Source organism: Lepidochelys olivacea (assembly GCF_965140295.1).
Source record: "Lepidochelys olivacea isolate rLepOli2 genome assembly, chromosome: 1".
In the NCBI taxonomy this organism is placed as follows: Eukaryota; Metazoa; Chordata; order Testudines; family Cheloniidae; genus Lepidochelys; species Lepidochelys olivacea.
This window is the reverse complement of record NC_140411.1, coordinates 242326446-242350986: the sequence shown is the minus strand read 5'-3', so window position 1 is coordinate 242350986 and position 24541 is coordinate 242326446. Positions and strand designations below refer to the sequence as shown.

Genomic DNA, 24541 nt, shown 5'->3' with positions numbered 1-24541 from the left:
GGATTGGAGGCAATGAAGTGAAAATAACAAAACCCACCTAAATCAATACAATTATTCTTTTTAAATGGCAGTATAAGAATATTTCTGGTATTAATGGGCCACATCCTTATGCACTTGCTCATTTATTCAGTTCTTATGTGTACAAAATTCTCACTGAAGTCAGTGGGAGTTTTGTCCAACTAAGGAGTTCATTCAGAATTTGGTCCGTTCACATTTTGAAAAGCACTTGCAGGATCGATGTTCTTGGCTCCAATTTCTCAAACTATATTATGCTACAAGGGAACTTTAAACAGCTTTACCTGTAATACCAATGGGATTAAGCTAAAGTATTTTTTTGCAACCTTCATTATGTATTTTAGAATGATCTCTAACTCTAATGTGGGATTTGAAGTTTAAAATATAATTATTGCATGTTTGGTTGGGAGATAACAGCGTGATAAGAGAATATTTCTCTTGCAACAGCATTCAGGAGTTCATCGCTCCTGCCACTTTTGCACTGGCAGAAATAAACCCAGCTTTGATGTGCATGACCTAAACTGTACAAGAAGCAGGGGGGTAAACAGCCAGAGAATGTCACAGGATGACCATGCTCAGAGCCTGCAAGGTTGAGGGGATACATATTGAGCACAAGAAAACATTTATGCACCAAAATGAGAGTTCAAGTACGAGTATCGGCAGCCTTTTATTTCTGGGATGCAAGTCGGCACTTTGCCAACAGAATGGCAAAAAATGATGGGTTTAGTGTATTACAGATCAGCAGGAACAACAAGTAAGGATACAGAACTTGAAAGGGATCCAGTGCAGCAGCATATACCATTTACAGCATTAAAATTTCAGGCAGAACAATAGGAATCCTGTTTGCATTTTCACTTACTCATCCTCAACTGTGCAGTCCCCACCTCCACTGCCTGCCCTCAGGTGCTAAGCAAAGCATGACCTCTTATCTTCATCAAGTGAACACAAAACCTTTGAAATCTCAATCCATTTGGCAAAGTGTGAGAGTCCAGAGTTCTAGTCTCTGTCTGACATAGAGGAAATCTGGATGAGTTCCTGGAGATCAGTTTCCCCAGGGGTGATCTCGTGAGCCATTAGCGTAATAAGGATTTGTCTGAAATGGCACAAAGGGGATTCTGGTTAGGGTTAGGATTTAGAATCCATGGACAGGCCATCTGAAATCTAATTTTGACTTTGAACAGAATTTCCCATAGCCTACAGTATATGGAGAAAATACATCTCAGGGAGTGGGCATGGAGAGAAATCTTTTGCAAACTAACTGGAAGCTAATCAGGCTGACTGTATTTCCTTTAGTGTCCTGTAATTTATTAAATTGTCTGACTAGTAGAATTCCTGACCACCTACTGTCAGTTTTTTCCAATTATTTCACTTTTAATCTTGGTGACCATGAAAATGATTTTAGAGGTTTAGGATAACTAGGAAAATATATACATACCTATCCACATCCTTACCCATTGTGAAATCCTCACATCCAAGCTATCCTGTGCTCTTGCCCAAACTTTTACAATTTTCTTCTCAATGGTCACACCAGTCTTCAGCTTTCTGGATACCAACATGTCACAGATACAAAAATGGTTAAATACAGCATGACAACGCTACTCATTCCTCATTCATTTTGAAATTCTGTTCAAAATCATCCTCCTTGTCTTTAAAACTCTCCTTGGACTCGTTTCAGCCTATCTCACAGATTTCCTCTCCTAGTAGTAGAGCTATTTTAAAATCCAAATTTCCATCCCATAGGAAATTCTGATATTCCAAAAATTATTTTCATCCCAATTTGAAATGTTTGTTTTAGAATGGGAAGTTCCAAAAGACTTTGAGTTTGGAAATGTCAAACACTGTTTTGACACTTTTTTTTTTATTGAAATGAATTGTTTTGTTTCAGTGTTTTGAGCTGAATCAAAATATTTCTACACCAATTTGTGTTCCCTCTAAACTGCTATGTCTTATGGGAGTTGTAGTTCAGCTGTCTCATGTCCCCATTCTCTTCTATGGACTGAGCTACCTGGCTGACTACATTCCCCATGATCCAATTTGGTTGTATGATGCAGAACACCAGTTCAATCACTGGGAAGATTGCAGTGTAATGTGGGAGATGTAGTCTAGCCAGGAAGCACATCCCATAGATGAGAATAGAGATGTGAGGGATAGAATTTGTCTGGAAAAAAGATATACACCCCATGTAGTCCTGTTATTTACTGTTTGAAATAGGGGGAAGTGTTTCTTGAAAACCTGTTTGTTTGTTGTTTGTTTAGGATGGTCAAGCGAGTTTACTTTTTTTTTTTTAATCACGATTACTCATACTGTTAATACCATTTTTAAATAGTTTTGGATATTTGCTAAATTTTCAAATATATTGATTTCAATTACAACACAGAATAGTGTACAGTGCTCACTTTATATTTGATTACAAATATTTTTACTGTAAAAAAAAAAGAAATAGTATTTTTCAATTCACCTAGTACAAGTACTGTAGTGCAATCCCTTTATCATGAAAGTTGAACTTACAAATGTAGAATTATGTACAAAATAACTGCATTCAAAAATAAAACAACGTAAAACTTTAGACCCTACACATCCACTCAGTCTTACTACTTGTTCAGCCAATTACTCAGACAAACAAGTTTTTTTACATTTGCAGGAGATAATGCTGCCCGCTTGTTTACAATGTCACCTGAAAGTGAGAATAGTCGTTCACATGGCACTATTGTAGCTGGCGTCACAAGATATTTATGTGCCAGGTGCACTAAAGATTCATGTCCCTTCATGCTTCAACCACCATTCCAGAGGACATGCTTCCATGCCGATAATGGGTTCTGCTCGATAACCATCTAAAGCAGTGCAGACCACCACATGTTCACTTTCATCATCTGAGTCAGTTGCCACCAGCAGGTTTGTTGTTGTTGTTGGGTGGTTCGGTTTCTGTAGTTTCAGCATTGGAGTGTTGCTCTTTTAAGACTTCTACACCTCATCTCTCGCAGATTTTGGAAGGCACTTCAGATTCTTAAATCTTGGGTCCAGTGTTGTAGCATTTTTAGAAATCTCACATTGGTACCTTATTTGTGTTTTGTCAAATCTGCAGTGAAAGTGCTCTTAAAATGAACATGTGCTGGGTCTTCACCCGAGACTGCTATAACATGAAATATATTGCAGAATGCGGGTAAAACAGTAGGAGACATTCAGTTGACCCCCAAGGAGTTCAGGCACAAATTAATGCATTATTTTTTAACAAGCATCATCAGCATGGAAGCATGTCCTCTGGAATAGTGGCCAAAGCATGAAGGGGCATATGAATGTTTAGCACAACTGGCACGTAAATACCTTGCAATGCCAGTTACAAAAGTGCCATGCGAACGCCTGTTCTCACTTTCGGGTGACATTGTAAATAAGAAGAGGGCAGCATTATCTCCCATAAATGTGAACTATCTTGTTTGTCTTAGTGATTGGCTGACCAAGAAGTAGGACTGAGTGGACTTGTAGGCACTACAGTTTTGCACTGTTCTGTTTTTGAGTGTAGTTGTGTAACAACAAAAATCTACATTTGTAAGTTGCACTTGCACGATAGAGATTACACTACAGTACTTGTATGTGGTGAATTGAAAAATACAACTATTTGCACTGTAAAATGGCAAACAAGAAATAGTAATAAAAATAATATAAAGTGAGCACTGTGTACTTTATATTCTGTTATAATTGAAATCAGTGTACTTGAAAATGTAGAAAAACATCCAAAAATATTTAACCTTCAATTAGTATTCTATTAACAGTGCAATTAAAACTAACTCAAAAATTAATCGTGATTAATCAATCATGTGAGTTAACTGCCAGCCCTAGTTTTCTTCAAAATTTCCCATTTTTGATGAAAATTCCATTAGAAAGTCAGTTAATTTTTTTTAAAGAAAATGACTAAAGTTTTGCAGAAATTGTTTTGCCACTCTTTCACTTGTGATTGGTGACTGAGTTTTGTCACACGTTGCTGTGTGGTGGTGCATGAGTGGATAAGTGTACCTGTAAATACTGGGAGGGCATGTGTTCAGGTCAGTTGAGCAGCAAATCAGGTGGTGAAATGCTGTTCTGTTTGGATTGGGGTTAGGCACTAGGCCCAGGTACATTAAATTACTGCCGTCTTATGGGGTTCCCTATAGGGCTACTGAGCCATAAACCTCCTTTATCTCAATCTTTGGGAAGAGGGAACAGATTTCCCAAAGTCTATGATTGTATGATTTAGGGGGGGGAGGGATAGCTCAGTGGTTTGAGCATTGGCCTGCTAAACCCAGGGTTGTGAGTTCAATCCTTGAGGGGGCCATTTAGGGATCTGGGGCAAAAATTGGGGATTGGTCCTGCTTCAAGCAGGGGGTTGGACTAGATGACCTCCTGAGGTCCCTTCCAACCCTAGCCTTCTATGATTCTATATGAGTGGCTGTCAATGGGAGCCATCTGCAGAGGGGTAAGGCCATAATATGGTCCTTAGAGGAGAATAAGAGGTGGCTTTCTATTGAATGACAATCTAACTGCAAATGTAAATTAATTCTAAAACAGTGGAAATCAGATAAAAGAATTAAAATTGCTAAAATTATACCACTGTAATCCATCATCTGCTTGTTTCCAGTGCAATTCAGTTTGTAGAAGCCTAACCATGCTTCTAAAAAATGTGATTAAAAGAAAATAAAATTACAGCTTAGTCTTTAAATTAACTCTTGAAGTATATATAAATTAACAAACGGAACTATTTCAATTAATCCAGACTTGCTTCCAGGAAGCATGTCTAAATTAGATGTAATTTTTCTTTCACCAGCAACATCTTACTCTGCTTCTCATAATGTGCCTTTTACTGTAAGGGCCCAAATACTGTTCACCTTGATGTTTCAAAACATTCCCTATCTTCATTGGAAATTTTACATAGGAAAATGAGCAGAATTTTCTTCAAAATGAGAGGTGTATGCATTTTACTTTTTTCAATATCCATAAGCATGCTAGGTGCCTTATATTAAACATTTTCTACCCCAAAGAATTTATAATCTAAATATGTGTATGTACACACAACTATATGTGCTTATAGAAAAGGAGGACTTGTGGCACCTTAGACTAACAAATTTATTTGAGCATAAGCTTTCATGAGCTACAGCTCACTTCACCGGATGCATTCCGTGGAAAATACAGTGGGGAGATTTATATACACAGAGAAAATGAAACAATGGGTGTTACCATACACACTGTAAGGAGAGTGATCACTTAAGATGAGCTAATACCAGCAGGAGGGCTGGGGGCAGAACACCTTTTGTAGTGATAATCAAGGTGGGCCATTTCCAGCAGCTGACAAGAAGGTCTGAGGAACGGGTGGGGGGAGAATAAACATGGGGGAATAGTTTTACTTTGTGTAATGACCCATCCACTCCCAGCCTCTATTCAAGCCTAAGTTAATTGTATCCAGTTTACAAATTAATTCCAATTCAGCAGTCTCTCATTGGAGTCTGTTTTCAAAGTTTCTTTGAAGAATTGCCACTTTTAGGTCTGTAATCAAGTGACCAGAGAGATTGAAGTGTTCTCTGACTGGTTTTTGAGTGTTATAATTCTTTACGTCTGATTTGTGTCCATTTATTCTTTTACGTAGAGACTATCCAGTTTGACCAATGTACATGGCAGAGGGGCATTGCTGGCACATGATGGCATATATCACATTGGTGCATGTGCAGGTGAACAAGCCTCTGATAGTGTGGCTGATGTGATTAGGCCCTATGATGTCCCCTGAATAGATATGTGGACACAGTTGTCAACAGGCTTTGTTGCAACGATAGGTTCCTGGGTTAGTGGTTCTGTTGTGTGGTTGCTGGTGAGCATTTGCTTCAGGTTGGGGGGCTGTCTGTAAGCAAGGACTGACCTGTCTCCCAAGATCTGTGAGAGTGATGGGTTGTCCTTCAGGATAGGTTGTAGATCCTTGATGATGCATTGGAGACGTTTTAGTTGGGGGCTGAAGGTGATGGCTAGTGGCGTTCTGTTATTTTCTTTGTTGGGCCTATCCTGTAGTAGGTGACTTCTGGGTACTCTTCTGGCTCTGTCAATCTGTTTCTTCACTTCAGCCGGTGGGTATTGTAGTTGTAAGAATGCTTGATAGAGATCTTGTAGGTGTTTGTCTCTGTCTGAGGGGTTGGAGCAAATGTGGTTGTATCATAGAGTTTGGCTATAGACAATGGATCGTGTGGTGTGGTCTGGATGAAAGCTGGAGGCATGTAGGTAGGCGATGGTCACATAAACACCACCCTATACCGGAAACCTACTGACCGCCATTCCTACCTACATACTTCAAAAACAGACTCCAACGAGAGACTGCTGAATTGGAGTTAATTTGCAAACTGGATACAATTAACTTAGGCTTCAATAGAGACTGGGAGTGGATGGGTCATTATACAAAGTAAAACTATTCCTCCCCTCCCCCTCACAGTTCCTCAGATGTTCTTGTCAACTGCTGGAAATAGCCCACTAAAAAAGGTTTACCCCCCTCCCCCCCAGCTCTCCTACTGGTATTAGCTCATCTTAGGTGATCACTCTTATATACACAGAGAACATGAAACAATGGGTGTTAACATACACACTGTAATAAATCTCCCCACTGTATTTTCCACTGATTGCATCCGATGAAGTGAGCTACAGCTCACGAAAGCTTATGTTCAAATTTGTTAGCCTCTAAGGTGCCCCAAGTACTCCTTTTCTTTTTGCGAATACAGGCTAACACAGCTGCTACTCTGAAACCTTTATATGTGCTTATGTTTCTTCAGAGGAAAATACATGGATTTTTAAAGCAAAAGTGTCAAGGTGTGTTCACTATGGCCAGTGTATTCATATTCCTTTCCTAACTGGTGGTGGTATACTTCTGTAGCAAGAGCCTTTTTCTAAAGACAAAGTATGGGTGTTTTGTTTTTTTTCAAGACATTTCAAATTGGTCTCCATGTGGGAGCATCCCCAAGTCAACTATGAGTGCACTTTTCAACCTGGGCACTTGATAGATTTGAAAACCTGTGCACACACAGCTGTTAGAATCCATCCCCTGCATTCACAGATGCTAATGACTGGAAGGTGAACAAACATACAATACATTCTACATACCTGAAAACTTTGAAAATCAGGCCCAAAACCTCAACTTCTTAGAGAATAAATTAGCAGTGACTACTAAAACTTACTGCATCTTTCACTTCTCTTTTCCCAAAGAAAAGCTGGTCACTTTGCAGCAGGACTTTTAAGTTCTGTCTAGTCAACAAGAACCTCAGACTCATCTCTATTCACAGCATAGGCACCAACTTCTGATTGCACCAGAGGATGCTCAAACCCCCCTCCCCCCCGCCTGCATTCCAACCCCTTCCCCAAATCCCCACCTCTTCTCTGCCTCCTCCCCTGAGCGTGCCACATTTGCGCTCCTCTCCCCTCTCTCCTAGAGCTTGCTATGCTGCCAAACAGGAGCTTGGCTGCTGGTGGGTGCAGAGCACCCACTAATTTTTCCCCATGAAGCAGATCAGTTTTTAATCATCCAATTAGCTTTCCATTAAGATAATATAATGAGGTTGGTTTGGTTGTCAGATCCTTATGGCGCTCTCATTTATGTGCCCTGTCCATTCAAGCAGCAAACAAATAACATAAAACTACAGAGTAATAAACAGAACCTCAAATTCTTTGCGCTGTAAAAGGAAAGACAGTTGGAGATGAAGAAGCTACAAGGCTCTCATTTTTCTTTCCCTCCAGTTGTGTTTTTCCCTGTCTGCTGTGAGCAGTGTGAACAGAATGTGAAATATGCCCTTCTATTACTCATGAAAAGGAAAGGTCATACACACACACACACACACAAAAAGCAAGTGAAAGAAAATGACATACAGCCTTAAAACAGGAAGAACGGGACCTTAGGGCCACCTTGTTTGCTTAGAAATTTCAGGAGGGAGAAGTTAGATTATTTATATCTCCATTTATTTATGAAGCACTCCCTGCTGAGGCATTCACTGCTCTGCATAAACAATTATAAAAGAATCATAGCAGATTAAAAACATAAAGCATCATAAAATACACAAATTATCAGATTAAAATGCCTCTGAAAGATTTATTTTAGAAATGGGGAGAAATAGGCTGTACTAGGTTACAGAAGGAGAAAGTTCTATGCTCACTGGGCCAGCACAGCACTTCCTCGGGGCCATATTCTCATCAGGGAGTTGGTTACAGCTCCCTGATTCTCCGCTCTGACCCTGGAGCAGTTTCAAGCAATTTTACGGCTGCTCTAAACTTTGCTAGTTGGCTGTTATTCCTTAGGCATCAAATACCAACTGGGGATTGCCAGAATGCTTTGAGCTCTGTACATTTCCACTGCCTGCCCCTTTTCACTCCCAATACATCCCTTGTGCCAGGGGATGCTAGGAGAGAGGCATAGTACATATGTGGATCTGCTGGCTCCATTCTTGCTGGGAACTCCCCCATTCTGCAGTATACCCATCAGGGGATTTAGAGGAGGTTTGCACACACTTAAGTGTCACAAAGGGAACACCACGTGATAGTGAATGTAGCCTTTAGTCAACACAATAAGAAGGTGATCCTTTTCCCATGAAGATTGTGGCAAAACTCTCACATTGGCTTCAGCAGGGTATTTCAACACAGCCTGCAACATTCTGGAATCACTCAGTAACTTGCAGGATTGTGACCTTGTTAAGAAGGGATGTTCTGAAAGACCAGACACCTGTCAGGTCTGTTTTCAGACTGCCTGACTATCAGCTTTTCTCACCACTAAGGAATTTAGTGCCAGATTTTCAAAAGACCTCCACACACAACATGCCCTTGAGAAATCTGGGCACACATTAGGGTGCCTGCTAGCCATTTTGACCCAAGTGGCTATCCAAAAATGTTGGGCCTTGTAGGTGGTTCCAGTTTGGAGGAGAACTTGATGATAGTCAGGTATTTCTTTGATGCAATTTTGATTATTTAAAAAGAATGCACAAAGTCCTGTTTCTCTGAACACAGTAGGAGTCAAGTGGTAGGAAACACTTTCCTTGCTCAAAGCATCAAACTCTTTCAGCCAGCATTCTGCCTATCTAGGTTTCTCCCAAGGCCCCACATCTTGCTTCCAGGCTGGGCCTCCTTGTCGTCTTTCCTTTTCCTTGTCCTCTGGTACTTCAGCTTTGTGCTGTATCTTTCTCTTTCTCACACACACGGAACAAAACAGTTCCACCAATCCAAATCCTAGCCCTGCATTTGAAACCCTTTGGGTCAGGTGATTCAACTTCCACTCACGTTTTCCATGTGTCTGTTTTTGAGCGCAACTACTATTGTTTCAGCTATCTGATTGCAAAGTCGTCTTTGTGTTTAGTCTGTATGGAAGGTGGTGGCCATACCTGACCCAGAGCAAGATTTAGCCCAGCTGATAATGCCTAAAGAGGATCTGAGCCCTTTTGAAAATATGACCCTTAAACACAAGCAGGAGGCTTCCGTAGTCAATGCACTTATTCATAGGGAACCAGGACAGAACTACAGGGTGGGAATATTATGATCACAGAATTGCCAACCCCAAGCATTAAAAAATCATGAGTCAGATCCCCAAAATCATGAGATTGATTTCTGCGGTTGGAACTTCTAGGGTTCACATTTTCAAGCTTTTCTCTGCAACCACAAAGGCTACAATTTTTTTTAATATTATGAAAACCAGATGCATCCAGGAACTGGGGCTTTAAAAAACATCCCAGCATGAGAGGGAAAATAAAATCATGAGACTTGACAACACTGTGATCATGATAGCTTGTGTACAAGAGCAAGTGTGGTGGTGTATCCTGCACAAATGGCCAGCAGCAAGGAAACATGCCAGAAACCTCTATAGGGGGCATTATCATTATGGGTTATTCAAAAATTCCCCTCCCATGCATAGTGTATTCATTGTTCTTCTTTGACAGGGAAATGTTTGACAATTTAACACCAACATGTTTTCAAGTTCAAAAGGCTTAGGCTGCATGGGATTGTTTAAATAATAATAAAGTATTAATAAAATGGAGCTCTGAAATGTTTTATGGCTTGTGGATTCCTGTATCTCATTTGAGCTTGTGAGTGAATCCAAACACCTGAGTGTGGTGAGCAGCCAATGTGCAATTCATATGAGTAATTCAGGGAGCCAAATGAGACACGATGCGCTCCATGATGATCTATTAGATGTAGCTGTCATACTGAAGCCACTTTGATTTAAATGGATGCCTCTGGTATTCTGTCGTTAATCACTGGTTGGTGCCTTGGGCAACTGAGGATAGCACCACAAATGGCTGTCCTAACCTTGGTAGAATTTTCTGGACTGCATCTGTGTCCGAAACCAGCTAAGGGAAACCTGCAAAAAATTCCACACTTGAAATCTCCCCTTGTCGCAAAAACAGCACAAGGCCAATGAACAGCTTAATCCTTATGTTGAGGATTTAAATGATTAGAGGCCTAAGGCTGGCCCTCTGCACAGGGGAAATTCCAGCTTGGACAATGTAGGAAGAGGGGAAAGTCAGATCAGTGTGATAAGAATATAGTGTAACAGTTACTTTTTGTTTAATTGAAATAATGAACTTGAAAGTAGAATCTGAATTTCTTCATATTTTAGAGGTTTGGATTTGAATCTCCAGATCCCAGCCTGTCCAAAAAACCCCAGAAGGGACCTGTTTTCTGCCATTAGCTCATATATAGCCAGAATCAAGAGAACAGCCATTATTGCCAAGTTTTAGTGCAAAATAGGAGAAATTTTGAAAGATCTGCTGAACTTATAGGATTTCGACTTTGGGGACTGAAGTTTGGGAAGAATAATTCATGCAATATAGGCACTATCTAATTTGAACCTAGACCGGATTAGGCCCTCAACCCAAACCACATCACTAGCCCATACCTAATCTGAATCAGGACCCAAACACAGCCTGCTTGTCCCACCTATATTGAAATAGTACCTAGATGCTCAGATACCTCAGTGATGAGCGTAGTATAGGAACCTAAATAGAACTGAAATATAATAGTTTTATATTCTCCAAGTTGAATGCTATAATTAATGCACTATACCATAGCTGTGATTGAACTAACATCATTGACGCACACATTGAGACATGAGTTCTTTTAGGAAACAAGGATAGCAATGGCTCAATCTGCAAGATATCGTGATATGATCACACAGTAAGTCACTGGCAGAGCTGGGAACAGAACGTGAGGCCTGACTTTCTGTTCTCTTCCCTATCCAGTGTATCACACTTCCCCAGATCTTGATTTTAAGCTCAGCGATCAGAGAGCAAGTGGTAAAATTGGCCATCTGAAGTGATGAAAGAATAAGCCATCTAGCTGTCTAAATGAGAATGCATTTGAATTCAGGTCCTGAACTTCTGGGGATATTAAGGGTGGGAAAGGCGCTCCCGATGTCACTTTTGTGCAACAAGCGACCTACTTTGGATGACTCAACAATAGTATTGTTTGGTAATAGAGTGTGTCTAGCCATTCTTGGTTAGAAGAAGAAGGCACCACAATGAAGCGTCTTTGATGGGTGATTTAAAAGAAAAACGATGGCTCTTTAGAGTCTATTAATTGTTAAATCATAGAAATGTAGGACTGGAAGAGACCTGCAGAGGTCATCTAGTCCAGTCCCCTGCATTGAGGCAGAACTAAGTATTATCCAGACCATCCCTGACAGGTGTTTGTCTAACCTTTCTTAAAAATCTCCAGTGACATCCCTAGGTAACTTGTTACAGTACCCTTACAGTTAGGACAAACTTCCTAATGTCTAACCTAAATCTCCCTTCCTGCAATTTAAGCCCTTTACTTCTTGTCCTGTTTTCAGTGGTTAAGGAGAACATTTTATCACCCTTCTCTTCATAACAACCTTTTACGTTCTTGAAGACTGCTATCATGTCTCCCCTCAATCTTCTCTTCTCCAGACTAAACAAACTGTTTTTTCAACCTTTCCTTATAGGTCATGTTTTCTAGACCTTTAATCATTTTTTTTTGTTCTCCTCTGGACTATCTCCAATTTTTTTCAACATCTTTCCTGAAATATGGTACCCAGAGCTGGACACAGTACCTCCAGTTGAGGCCTTATCAGTGTGAGTCAAGTGGAAAAATTTACTATTTATGGCTTGCTTACAACACTCCAGCTAACATCCCAGTGTGGAAAACTATTTAATTTGTGATCCACTATGACCCCCCACCCCACCCCCCAGATTTTCCGGAGTGCTCCTTCCTCAGCAGTCATTTCCCATTTTGTATTTATGCAATTGATTGTTCCTTCCTAAGAATAGTACTTTGCATTTGTCCTGATTGAATTTCATCCTGTTTATTTCAGACAGTTTCTCCAGTTTGTCAAGATCATTTTGAATTCTAATCCTGTCCTCCAAAACACTTGCAACCCCTCTCAACTTGGTATTGTTCTCAAACGGTATAAGTGTACTCTCGATGTCATTATCCAAATTATTTATGAAGAGATTGAATAGAACCGGACCCAGAACAGGTCCCTGCAGGACCCTACTTGATATGCCCTTCCAGCTTGACTGTGGACCATTGGTAACTATTTTCTGAGTACGGTTTTCCAACCAGTTGTGCACCCACCTTATAGTAGGTTCATCCTATGCTATATTTCCTTAATTTGTTCATGAGAATGTCACGTGAGATACTATCAAAGCTTTACTAATGTTGAGATACATGACATCTACTGCTTCCCCCATCCACAAGGCTTGTTATCCTGTCAAAGAAGGATATTAGGTTGGTTTGACATACTTTGTTCTTGACAAATCCATGTTGACCGTTACTTATCACCTTATTATCTTCTAGGAGCTTACATATTGATTATTTGTTCCATTGTCTTTCCTGGTACTGAAGTTAAACTGACTGGTCTATAATTTCCTGGGTTGTCCTTATTCCCCTTTTTATAGATAGGTACTGTTTGCCCTTTTCCAGTCCTCTGGGATTTCTCCTGTCCTCCATGAGTTTTCAAAGATAATCGCTAATGATTCAGATCTCTTCAGCCAGTTCCTTAAATATTCTATGGTGTATTTCATCAGGCCTTGCTGGCTTGAAGCCATCTAACTTAAGTAATTCTTAACTTGTCCTTTTTGTTCTGTTAGCCCCCCACCCCCTTTACACTAACATTCCGATCCCATTTGCACAGATGTTCACTATTTTGGTTGTCTGATCACTGCTAAACTTTTTGGTGAAAACTGAAACTAAAAAGGCCTTTAACACTTCAGCCATTGCTGTATTCTCTGTTGTTGTCTTTCCCTCCTCATTGAGTAATGGGCCTACCCTGTCCTTGGTCTTCCTTTTGCTTCTAATGTATTTGTAAAATGTCCCTAGCTAGTTCAATCTCGTTTTGTGCCTTGGCCTTTCTAATTTTGTCCCTACATGCTTGTGTTGGTTTTGGTTTTTTTAATCTTCATCCTTTGACCTACTTTCCACTTTTTGTCTGACTCTCTCTTTTTGTGTTTCAGGTCACTAAAGATCTCCTAGTTAAACCAGAGTGTTCATTTACCATACTTCCTATCTTTCCTACACTATTGGGATAGTTTTCTCTTGTGCCCCTAATAATGTCTCTGTAAAAACTGATGTATTCATTTAGATTTATAAAATATGCAGGTAATAGTATGTCCTGGGCACCCCTTTCAAAACTTCAATTCACAATCCTCTATAAAACCTATTGAATTGCTTGGGTCTGTCTCTCCATTGCCCCGAACCTTGTGTACTTGTTACACCAATGCAAAGTGGGTGAAAAATGTTACCAGCTCAGAATGATAATGACTTACATTTTGGTTCAAAGGTGGGATTTTCATATTTACCTCAGTGAATTAGGAGCACAAGTGTCACTGAAAATCAACCCAAATTATTACACAAGATGCAAAGGAATGAAGAATCAGGCCCTTTATGTGCCTTATAAATTGCCCTTGCATTTACAATCAGATTCTGCCACTAAATGCAATCCCTAGTGAACACAAAAATAACTCCTCCCAACCCTTAGGCTGCTTCTTCAGAAAGCACCCTAGAGAAAAGGCTTGGGATCAGATAGATAGGGGCCAGGCCTCTGTGTATAAAACTCACAAGGGCTTTAGTGGGAGTTCTGAGTGCAGAGCGCTTATAAGACTGGCTGCAATGACTGATATCTTGCTTGCTTTCTATATCCGTGGGAGGTACACATGCGGCCCAAGGGCAGGATATTAATCATTTAAAATAACTGAAGTTGGCTCTCCAAGCACCTGATATATGAAATCGCCATGTTGAAGGCAAAGGGAATTCTACATGCAGAACACATCTGTTTGTCCATCCATCTACTCTGATGCACCTAAACTAATCTCTGATTCTAAGCATTTTTAAAGTACCCACTGATTATAGTATTTCCATGGAACGGTCAATTGCAGGATCAGGCCCTAATTCTTTAGAGTGGGAATGTCAAAAGCTCTCAGTGTTGAGCTTTCTGATCCCAGTGAAGCCTGTGGTAAAACACCCATTTCAGTGGGGGTAGAGAGAGGCCAATGCTGAGCACCTTTAAAAACCTTTGCTAAACAATTCTGACCTCTCCTACTTAATGCTCCAATTACTCAAGATTTGTTGCATACTGTCCATCCACTGCCTTCTCTTTGTATATTTTGCCCCTGTCAGGTTATGCAGGATAAAATTAGCTAGTGTTCTAGCACTGGGTTTTTGAGATCTTTCTGGATTGGGGAACTGGCATAAGAAGGTACAGTGTGTGCTGTTTCAGAACTAGAAAAAAAGAGTGAATGGAGTAATTCTCAACAGCTGCGTATTTTATGAGCCCTCCCTCTCTGCTAAACAAAGAGAAAAGGGTTACCATTTTCTGCAGTGATAATGCTACATGAGGAGAAAAATCTATTTGTTTTTTTGATAGTTTTATTCTCTTGCATGCTTGTCTGCTACACTCATGTATACTTAACTGAAAATGTCTGTTTAGCAACATAGTATATTTTATTGAGTTGATCCTGTAAGTGCACACATGTGGTTCTGTTGCATCAAAGGTCAAAGTTGTTCACTACAGCTTTAGGCCAGCATATTCACATAGAACAGATATTCATATTTCGGATCTGATGATAACCCATAATCCAGAAACACAGATCCTTTCACTCAGTTTCTTTGTTCTCCTTTTCCAATGTTACATTTCTATTTCCTTACTTCTGGTCAGCAAAAGGCTGCTTCTCTTAGTGCACAGAACCTGTGGTATCAGCCTTGCATCTTTCTGAACCTGTGTATAAATTAGTGCCATAAAAGCAGTGGCCCTTCAAACATTATTGTCTGCCCTACATAACTAAACATTTGCAGCATTCAAGGTATTTCCTATTGTACGTTTAAGGAAGTGCAAGGAAATAATGCAGATACTGACAAAAACGGATCTGTAAGGTTAAGGTGGCAGGTTTTTAAAGGCCATCCCTGGGCAGGACCTCCTGTTTATAACTTAGAACTCTTGTATGAGAAATAGTTTTTGAAATGCCATAGTTGAGGACTAGAGTATTGGAGAGAGAGGGAAAAGTTGAGAGAGCCTTGTGTAGGTGGAGTCTGAACGAGGTCTCCCCTAACACCTAGTGATGAGCTGGGGGAAGACTACAGGACCAGACCCTGTTTGCATAGAGATGCCCACTCTGCCTAGGTGCGCAGCATGATGGAGCTGCTTTGCCAAAATGATTAATGTTGGCTGGTTTGGGGTTACAAATCACTCTAGTATTCAAATGCAGTGGTAAGGAAATGTTGTTATCCTTATTGTACGAGTAAAGGGCAGCAGAACTGTGCGTAGCATGCACTGGTTGAAGGGGTCATCCAACCTAAATAAAACCTTGCTTGCTAAGCAGGGGGTAGGAATGCCAAATCCTAGTGAAGATGAGTGGCTGTCCCTATCCCTATCCAGCGGTGTGGGCTGTGCCCAAAGAGCCCTAGATGCTATTTGACCAGCTCCTCTCCAGTGTTTAATCGAAGAGCTGATTAGACTCAATAGATAGTCCTTGTTTCTGGTTGATGATTCCCAGAACTGATGTCACTGGGTGAGCAGGTCTAGGAGCTAAGGCTTAGACCTTGTGTGGGGACAGTGAAAGACAACACAAAGACTGCACTAGCTGTGAGGTTCCCCACTGCCTGCTGAAATCACTAAGAGCTGAGTTAAGTGGCAGAACCTCAGAATGTGATGCTGTAGGAGCAGCAAGCAGAGGTGGCTGATGGCAGCAGAGAATGGTAGCAGACAAACGGTGGCAGCAGCAGAGGCATTACGTGATGCCCTCAGGGTGGGAGGTGAACCTTGTGAACACACCCCTGAATTCTGGGTCTTTGCTACCCAAAGACTGCCAACTCTGCGTGGGGTGCAGCAGAGGGAGAGGAAAGTGATGTATTAAAGGCACATGCATTGAAATTTCACACTGCAAGGTGGGAAACTGAGGCAAAGGACACTGCGCAATGCACTGTGAGGTCAGGTTGCTTATGATCACATGCTTCTGAAGGTGGTTGTGGTGGTGTCACAAATTAATGCTTGGTTCCTTCTCCCTTTTATTAAAAGTTCTTTTTTGTTATACGCAGATTCAGTGCTTGCAAGACAGGGAGTATTGCCTCTAGGGATGGTGGTAGGGTTTTCCCAGATTACTGGGTGGGGACTTGAGCCTGTTCTGTTTTGTATTTTTAAGAGTAACTTCTAGGTGCTGCTGACTCCACTTGGCAGAAGGGTTACACTTGTAATGTTGAAATTTCTTAGCTTGTTATCTGTTCGTTTGGGACAGGGACAGTACAGCACTTAGCACAGTGAGGACCTGGTCCTGATTGAAGCCTTTAGTAACTACTGCAATAGAAATATTAAAAACTAATAATGCTGTATGGCATGTGTGAAATGGGAAGGAGGATGTTGGAAGAAAGAGATGGGAAAGTAGCACAGTTCTGGTCAGCTCCTCAGAAGTAGTGCTGGGTTGGTAACTTAACTCCTGATGGGGAAAAGCCCCAGAACGCCATGCCTGTTCACACAGAGTTGCTTGCATGTACTCAGTGTTTTCAAACTCACATCATTACCCCAGGACATCAGTAGGAATTATAAGACAACACAGACCTCTTCAGCAATGAAAAATGGGATTAGAGGTTTCTGGTGTTAATCCTTTTGAAACAGATGTTAGTGTTAGCAATAGGTTAATGTTTGTCTTTATTTAGAGTAAGCAAATGTGTGATCTATTTCTCTGTAACGTAAACTCTGGTGAAATGAAGCTTTGGCTAAAATGTCAGCTACTCTAGCTAATGCTTGTGTCCAGTGTCTGTAATAACCAGCACTGAAACCAGCCACAGAACATTTGTACGTGATCTGGAGATTTATTCCAACCAGCTCAAGTCAACGTTTTTCTCTATATTCCCTTCCCCACTTGCTCCAGACATTTTGCCTGGCCTTTTCTGAGTTGTGCCACAGCCTTGCCACTAGCCAAGCAAAAGCCTTCTGCTCTGCAATTCCCTCCATCTGCAACATGCATCCTGCATTCCAGCCTCATAGACACTGAATACATTTCTCAACGACAGCTGAAAACATATGGTATCTTCTGTCTTTTTTTTCTTTACCGTATTGTATCTCCAACTTCGCTCTGAATCTGCCATTGTGTTTTGTCTTATCACTCTGGACTGGATTAACTCTGAAGATGACAAGAGGATGCAGTTTGCACCCCCTTTCAGCCCAGAGGGTCATTGGGCTAGAAAGGGCATTCAACCCCAGGGCAGCAACAGTATCCTAGAACTCTACTGGGAGAGGACATATTTAAAATCAGGTTGGAGCTGCATAAGATCCCGGCCAACAGAGACTGCCCAGGAGAGGAAATGAGTCACTTCTGTGGGCTGGCGCCAATTGATCGTGGGTTTTCCAAAAGAGTGGAAATGCAGGGTATCTTGCACTGCTAAGTCCTCTGGGCCCTGGAACCTCAGGGGTTAATCTGGCACTAAATTACACTATTGAGCTCTGTTAGAATAAAGATAAGCATCATTTTGGTTGCTCACCCAGTAATGGCAGTTAAAGCTGAAAATTATCTAAGGTTCATCCATCCAGTTATTGCAAAGCACTTTTATCACCATGAGTTGATTAAGCCCAGTGCTTAATTGGTGCTGGGGCTTGCCAGGGCTGAGCCCCGGCACCTCTAGGCTTGGCAGTTCATAGCCCCAGTACCTCTGGGATTGCTGCATCAGTTTTGAAGTAAAAAAATTGCTTGAGCCCCAGCACCTCTTTCATTACAAATTAAGCCCCACAACAATCCTATGATTGTCAAGTACGGTAGGTATTCTCCCCTTCCCTAAACTCATGCAGCAAGTCAGCATCAGAGCCAGGACTAGAACCCCCCTATCCTGAATCCCAGATATGTCTTCTAACCAATAAACCACACTGCCTTCTTAGTGGAGAGCTGCTGAGGTTTATAGTTTCGAAAAGAAGTGAACATATATCACTGATTTTTTAAAAAAAACCTTCTCAGTTCCAAGCAGAATTAACTTATGGATAAAAAGTGGCCTCCTGAAATAGTCTCAAAGTAGCTGCACATTTAAAACAGGGCAATATTTTTTTCCTTTGGATTTGGTTCCTAAAATCATGAGTTTAAATGGAGAGGGTAATAAAATCTCTGTTCTGCTCAGCAGTGTTTGGTATCTTATGTTCATTGCAGAGGATTTTACAGTTTTGTGTTTTATGGATCTTTCAGCTTTAACTAGAACGTTGTAAAGAATTTACTGATGGTGTGTGTATGCAAACACACATATATAATAATATCTTGGCAGATTATTACTCAGCAACAGCGTTCAGCAAACAGCCATATTACAATAACAGAACATAAGTTTATAATTCCATAAGCATCTTGAGGAGGCAAAAAGATCTGAGGGCCCTAAGCCCAACCAAATGTAATTTGTTAGTTCTTTAAATTTTGGCTCTGGAGCTGAGTTGTGGGGTGGGGGAAGATAGCGTGCTCTGGAATTTCCCAAAAGTACTGTGTTACTCTGAGTTTTCTGGACTATTTAATGTTTTTATTTAAATGCCTTTCATGTCGGGGAAAGGTTCTGGTCAATGAAGTTCTCTAGGCACAGTGAGAACAGACAAAGCTGGCAGCAGCAGTGCTGGGGGTCGACCCAGAGCCTACTGAAATTGAGTCTTTCCACTGAATTCAGTGGGCATTGGGATGGGCTCCATGTTGCCACACATCGCCATGGCACTCTGCTTCAAGTTTGACTTCTACTAATGAAAAGGCAGTTTAGTCTCTGTACATTGAAATGTTGCCCTCTCAACTAAGACTGCCAACCAGCATGTTAGCTGGTGTCCGTTTTGGGACTGGTTTGTGTAAGATGGGCACCAGTCCACTAAAAACTGTTCTGAAGACACCACCACCTCAATCCATAGATCCACCTGTGAGGTAGCCCAAACACAAGGAATAACACCACCAAAATAGCTGGGCTCTATTTGCACATGGAGCCCCTCAGAAAGCAATCTGCGGACTATGGTCTCAAACCCTACTGGCGATCCCTGGGGATGTGAGGGGTGGAACAAAAGGGCTGATCCATCTATGCAGGGCTTGCTTATGGCTTTGGAAACCCTTTCAATGAGGTATAGAGGCCCTTAATGGAATGGGTTACAGTAAAATAAATCTCTCCCTTTCCGTTTTAAAGATGTTTCTTCATCCCTAGCAAGGCCAGTTGAGTCCTAATTGCAGCACTGCCATGCCTAATTCTCAGCACATTGTTCCCCAGCTGAGCCCATTTCTGTGTTCCTCTTGTATTCCCACAGACTTTTTCTTGTCCTTTCTTAGCTAGGGCATTGTCTCCTCACCGTGGAGTTAACACAGGCTAGCTGCCTGCTGAGCAGGATGTAGCCTGGCCTCATGCCATGCTGATAAAGGCATGTGGTAGCACAAAGGCGCGTGGTAATCAAAAGGCGCTGCATAAAGACTTCCCATCACATGTTGATTTTTATTAGAGGTCCTCTGACAGCTCCGCTTACACTTACTTTACAAATGTGCGCATGGAACTTATCTGTCAATATTTGTTTTCCTAGTGTTTGCACAGCAAGTAGCCACTCAGCTCCAGGGAATTGGAGGATATTTAATAAGCCTATTTCAGGAATCAGCAAGCCTTTTACCATTTCAGTGCTCTTATCTGTTGCCAAGCCAGTGGCCAGGCAGTTGGCTATTTACTCTTGTATGCTAATTTATTTGAGTAACAATAATGTGAGGTTGGAGGCAGAGTGGTCACCTTATTAAAAAGTCAACATTTATAAACAGTTAACAGTATTGGTATTGTAACTGTAAACTGAAATGTCTTGGATATATCTGTGTGTGAAGGTTAATGGTGACCACTGTAATTTACAATTGCATCAGGTAACTTAGGCTTTGTCTACACTGCACTTTCATCGGTAAAACTTTTGTCATTCAGGGGCGTGAAAAAAACACCCCTTCTGAACAACAAAAGTTTTACCAATGAAAAGGACCCCTGTCATCAGAAGAGCTCTCCTGCTGACAAAGCTACCGCCTCTCGTTGGGGGTGCATTTATTTTGTCGGCGGGAGAGCTCTCTCCCACCAACAAAGAGTGGCTACACTGTGCACCTTTTTAGTGGCATGGCTGTAGCGGCCCAGCAGGGTCACTAAAAGGTGCGTAGTGTAGATGCAGCCTAAGTAACATTAACCTAATATGTGCATAATTTCCCTAGTTATCGCCTGTATTAAGTGCAGGGCATACTGCAACGCTGAGATACCATTATCTAATGGAAAACTACAGCCTTTTTAAGCACAAAGACTTGTATGCTACTGTAAAACAGATTTCTGGGGCATATACAATAGTGTGTTAATGTAAATGTGCAGATGAACTGGATAATGTGGTTCTTGGTCATCCACTAGAGAATCAAGAGCTTTGCTAGCCACTGTGTTACTGTTAACGATCTAGAGTTGAACGTTCATCTTAGAGGTTCAGGAGTGTGTCTGGGTCAGATGTTGTAATGACTTATTTTAATGCTGTGATCCACCAAAGAGAAGCAGTGATGCGTGTATTCACCAGAGTAGCTGGCAGGGAGAACTGGCAAATTATATTCTGAAACAGAGATGCAAAATCAGGTAGTGACTCACTGAATCATTTCACGGGGCAGACTGCAGGATCTACTTGAGCCAAAAGTTTAGTCTATTTATTTGTATTTTTCTAGAGCAGGGGTTCTCGCAACAAATTTTTTGGTGGCCTGAGAGTGCGGCCACCAACTCTTGGCGGTGACTGCACTGACACTTTTTTCCTAAAATTATTTATTTCTCCGAAAGTTACATCCAAATCATTGTAATTTATTTATGTAAGGTTTTGGGGTTTTTTTGCAGACTCAACAATAAAAACCATCCACAGTTATCTCTAGTCTTTACTGGACCTAACAGAATAGAAACACAAATAAGGTGCTTTGCAAGTTCTTGTCTTTTTTTTTATTATTATTATTATTGTTTGTTTTGCTTTTTTAGTAAAAGTGGTTGTCTGTATAACAATTCTGAAGTAAATTTAAAAATGCTTTGACATAGAAGTCCAAGTAATAATGAAAAACATATCTGGGTGGCTTGGGTCTGGGGAGGGGAGGGAACGCGTGGCCGGGGGGGGGGGGGGGGGGGGCTCGAGGCTTCGGCCGGCCCCGAGCTCCTTCGGGCAGGTTTGAGGGGGGCAGGTCTCAGGGCTTCAGCCAGCCCGGGGCTCCTCTAGCGGCGCTCAGGGCTTCTCCGGCCGGCGGGGTGGTGGCTCCAGCTGCCCAGGAGTGGGGGGAGTGCGGGCAGAAGGGGGGGCTCCACCCACCGCCCATGCACCCACCGCTCGCCTCTTCTCTCCCCTGCCCCAGGCACCGCCCTGCCCGCCAGGAGAACTCCTCCCGCTCGCTAGTGGCTCGCCGCTCACCTCCTCCGCTCGCAGCCAGACCGCGCCGCCTCCTCACCCTGCTGCTGGCTCGCCGCTCACCTCCTCACTCCTCCGCCAGGGTCCTCCCCCCCCCGCTCGCTTGTCGCCTCCTTCCTGCCCCGCTCACAGCCAGACTCCCACCCCGCCGCTCGCCTCCTCCTCCTTCCTCCTCCACCGAGGCCCCCCCCGCTCGCCTCCCCACTCGCCTCTTCCCTCACCGCCTCGCTCCCCGGCTCGCAGCCAGCCCCCTCACCCTGCTGCTGGCTCGCCGCTCGCTCCCCCGCCTCGCCGCTCGCCTCCTCACCTTGCTCCTTAAGTCTTGTGTGTCCCACCTGCGTCTCCGGAGAGGCGGCACATGCAAGGAGCAATAGGGACGAATTGGAGGGGCTGATGCTCCCCCCAGGAAACGGCCGTGGCCGCAGGGAACCCCCCTGGTGGCCGCATGCGAGAGAGGGAGTTCTAGAGACAGCCTGAATTTTCAAATGTGACTCTCTCTCTAGCAAAATATGTAGTCCAAGGGCCTGGTCACCTTCAGTCATTTACTGCAGCCATGCAGCCTTGCCGTCTCTCAAGGGTAACTAACTTTTTTCATAGGCAAGTAAAAAATAATTTGATATTTTTATTAGCATAGTGGTGGATTGAAGGAGTCGTTTTTGTACCTGGGCTAGTAAATTTTGTAGAGAATTTTGCAAGGCTGAACAATGCATCTCAGACTTTCATCTCAACCAAGCAGTTCAGGGGATTGTTAGGGGCCTACTTTGCAATGTGTCCAAGCTGTAATAATTTAAATGAATGAGATTTCCAAATGATTGTGAGAATGAGGCTTGTAAATTCTTCTTCGAAGCACACACAGCAACATCTTTCCTTACTGAATAGAGAGGCTTCAGTTAAAATTAATCCAAAATAAGACCCTCTCCAATGAGGGAGACTTGGTAGATATCATCTTGGTAGCTCTGAGGACTACACCTATCCTTTCCCTTTTTGTCCAGGGGCATGTCAACACAGCATCTGAGAACGAGCCTTCCAGCCTGGGGCCACAGACCTGTGTTGGCAGGGCTCACAATAGCACGCTAAAAGTAGCTATGTAGACATTGTAGCTTAGGCTCTGAAATCTAGGATGAGGGATGGGCTTCAGAATCTGAGCTCCAGCCTGAGCCGCAACATCAAGGCACTGTCACACAGCTGTCTTTAGTAGGCTAGCATGAGTCTGTGGACCCAGGCTCACTCCCAGATTCAGTGTAGATACCTAGATGACTGTTCTGATCCTGGGACAGCTGAGTGCTAATTATCTTCTAAGGCTGCTCTCAGTGCCTTTGCAGTGACTGGCTAGGAAGTGGGTCAGGGGACTGGGGTCCCTGTCACTTTAGCAGTGCTGCTGCTCTGCCGCCATCCTGGGAATAGGAAATCCAAAGTTAAGAGAGAGGTTAAACCCATATTCGGACTCCTAAAGCTTCCCTGCTGAATCAGAGTGTCTTGTCACTGTAGATGACTTCCTTTGCATGTGAGAAACTCTGGATTGCATTTCACAAGTTGCACATGTGAATATTCTGATGAAATCACTAAAATGATGGTGACTATGCACTGAGTGCTAATGAATCCATGTGAACAGTAAATCATTTATCACATTCCTACATCAGTTTTTTCCCTAACAATGTAGGAGGCAATCTCACAAGACAAGTTAAAAGAATGACAGTTTTTCTTGGGGGGGGGGGGGTGTCAGTCAGCAGGGCCTCTCTTCTTCTTCCCCCTTCTCTCCACAAAGCCTCAAATCCAGCCACCTTCCCCCTCCAAGAGGGTTGGACACAGCTCACTCTGGAGCCTATCAGTGCCTCTCAATACATCCTCCTGAGAACAAGATACTAGAGAGTGATGCCTCCCAACACTGGCGCTGAGCATTCTGTCTCTGCAGAGTTTACAGTTCCTGACAAGTCAAGGAACATGAATGAAACTTGCATCCTAACCACACTGCAGTGCTGCTAGCCTATCAAGCTAGCCACAGAAATAATAATACGGAGAGGAAAAGCTCATTGGCAAGTAATGGGGTTTAGCACTGGACATTCCGAAGTGGCTCTGGTGGGCCAGTGACTAGAGGGCTGCAGAGATAAAATGTTAAAAAGGTAAACAGATTTTTACCCATTGTTTTTCAGCACTGAGCTAATGGTTGTCTTTCTTTTTTTCTTTTGTCTTCTCTCCAGGAACGAGTGGAATATCTCTTCCTCATAATTTTTACAGTGGAAGCATTTTTAAAAGTAATAGCATATGGACTTCTCTTTCACCCCAATGCTTACCTCCGCAATGGCTGGAATTTACTAGATTTTATAATTGTGGTGGTAGGGTGAGTACTATTGTCTTCGAGTACACTGTACACATGGGAACATAAAGAGTTCATTTTGGGGTATCAGGAATTCCAAATGGGTACATTACAGAGGAGGAATGCATAGGCTTCTTATGGATGCTTGTTTGACTGACTGTACAGCATATCCTGTGTCTCTCGTCTCCACCACCCATCTCCCCAACTCATCCCACCTGCAGGCTCCCTTCCTTTACCAAACATAGAGAGAATGTACTGAATTCAGAGTCAGATCCTCCGCTGGTACAACTGGCGTTGCTGTGTTGACTTCAGTGGAATAGCGCTGATTTACACCAGCTGAAGATCTGGCCCACAATGTTTAATCTTGG

General features: G+C 42.4%; 1 protein-coding gene and 1 long non-coding RNA gene across 5 annotated transcripts in view; one reads left to right on the top strand and one right to left on the bottom strand.

Moving 5' to 3' along the window:
- The window catches only part of CACNA1C (calcium voltage-gated channel subunit alpha1 C), a 633467-nt gene that overhangs the window by 334595 nt on the left and 274331 nt on the right, over positions 1-24541 (top strand). For all 3 annotated transcript variants that reach the window (XM_084640503.1, XM_084640501.1, XM_084640502.1), the window contains exon 4: positions 24058-24197. In XM_084640503.1, coding sequence (XP_084496629.1) covers positions 24058-24197 — 140 coding nt within the window. The remainder of the gene's footprint in view (positions 1-24057; positions 24198-24541) is intronic.
- Positions 687-21919, bottom strand: LOC311527006. Of its 2 annotated transcripts, none has more exons than XR_014713221.1 (3): positions 21863-21919; positions 1451-1557; positions 687-1108 (listed from the first exon to the last, which is right to left on the bottom strand). It is a non-coding gene; the product is annotated as an uncharacterized lncRNA (long non-coding RNA). The 2 variants fall into 2 exon arrangements; XR_014713222.1 differs by having other exon boundaries at positions 1467-1557.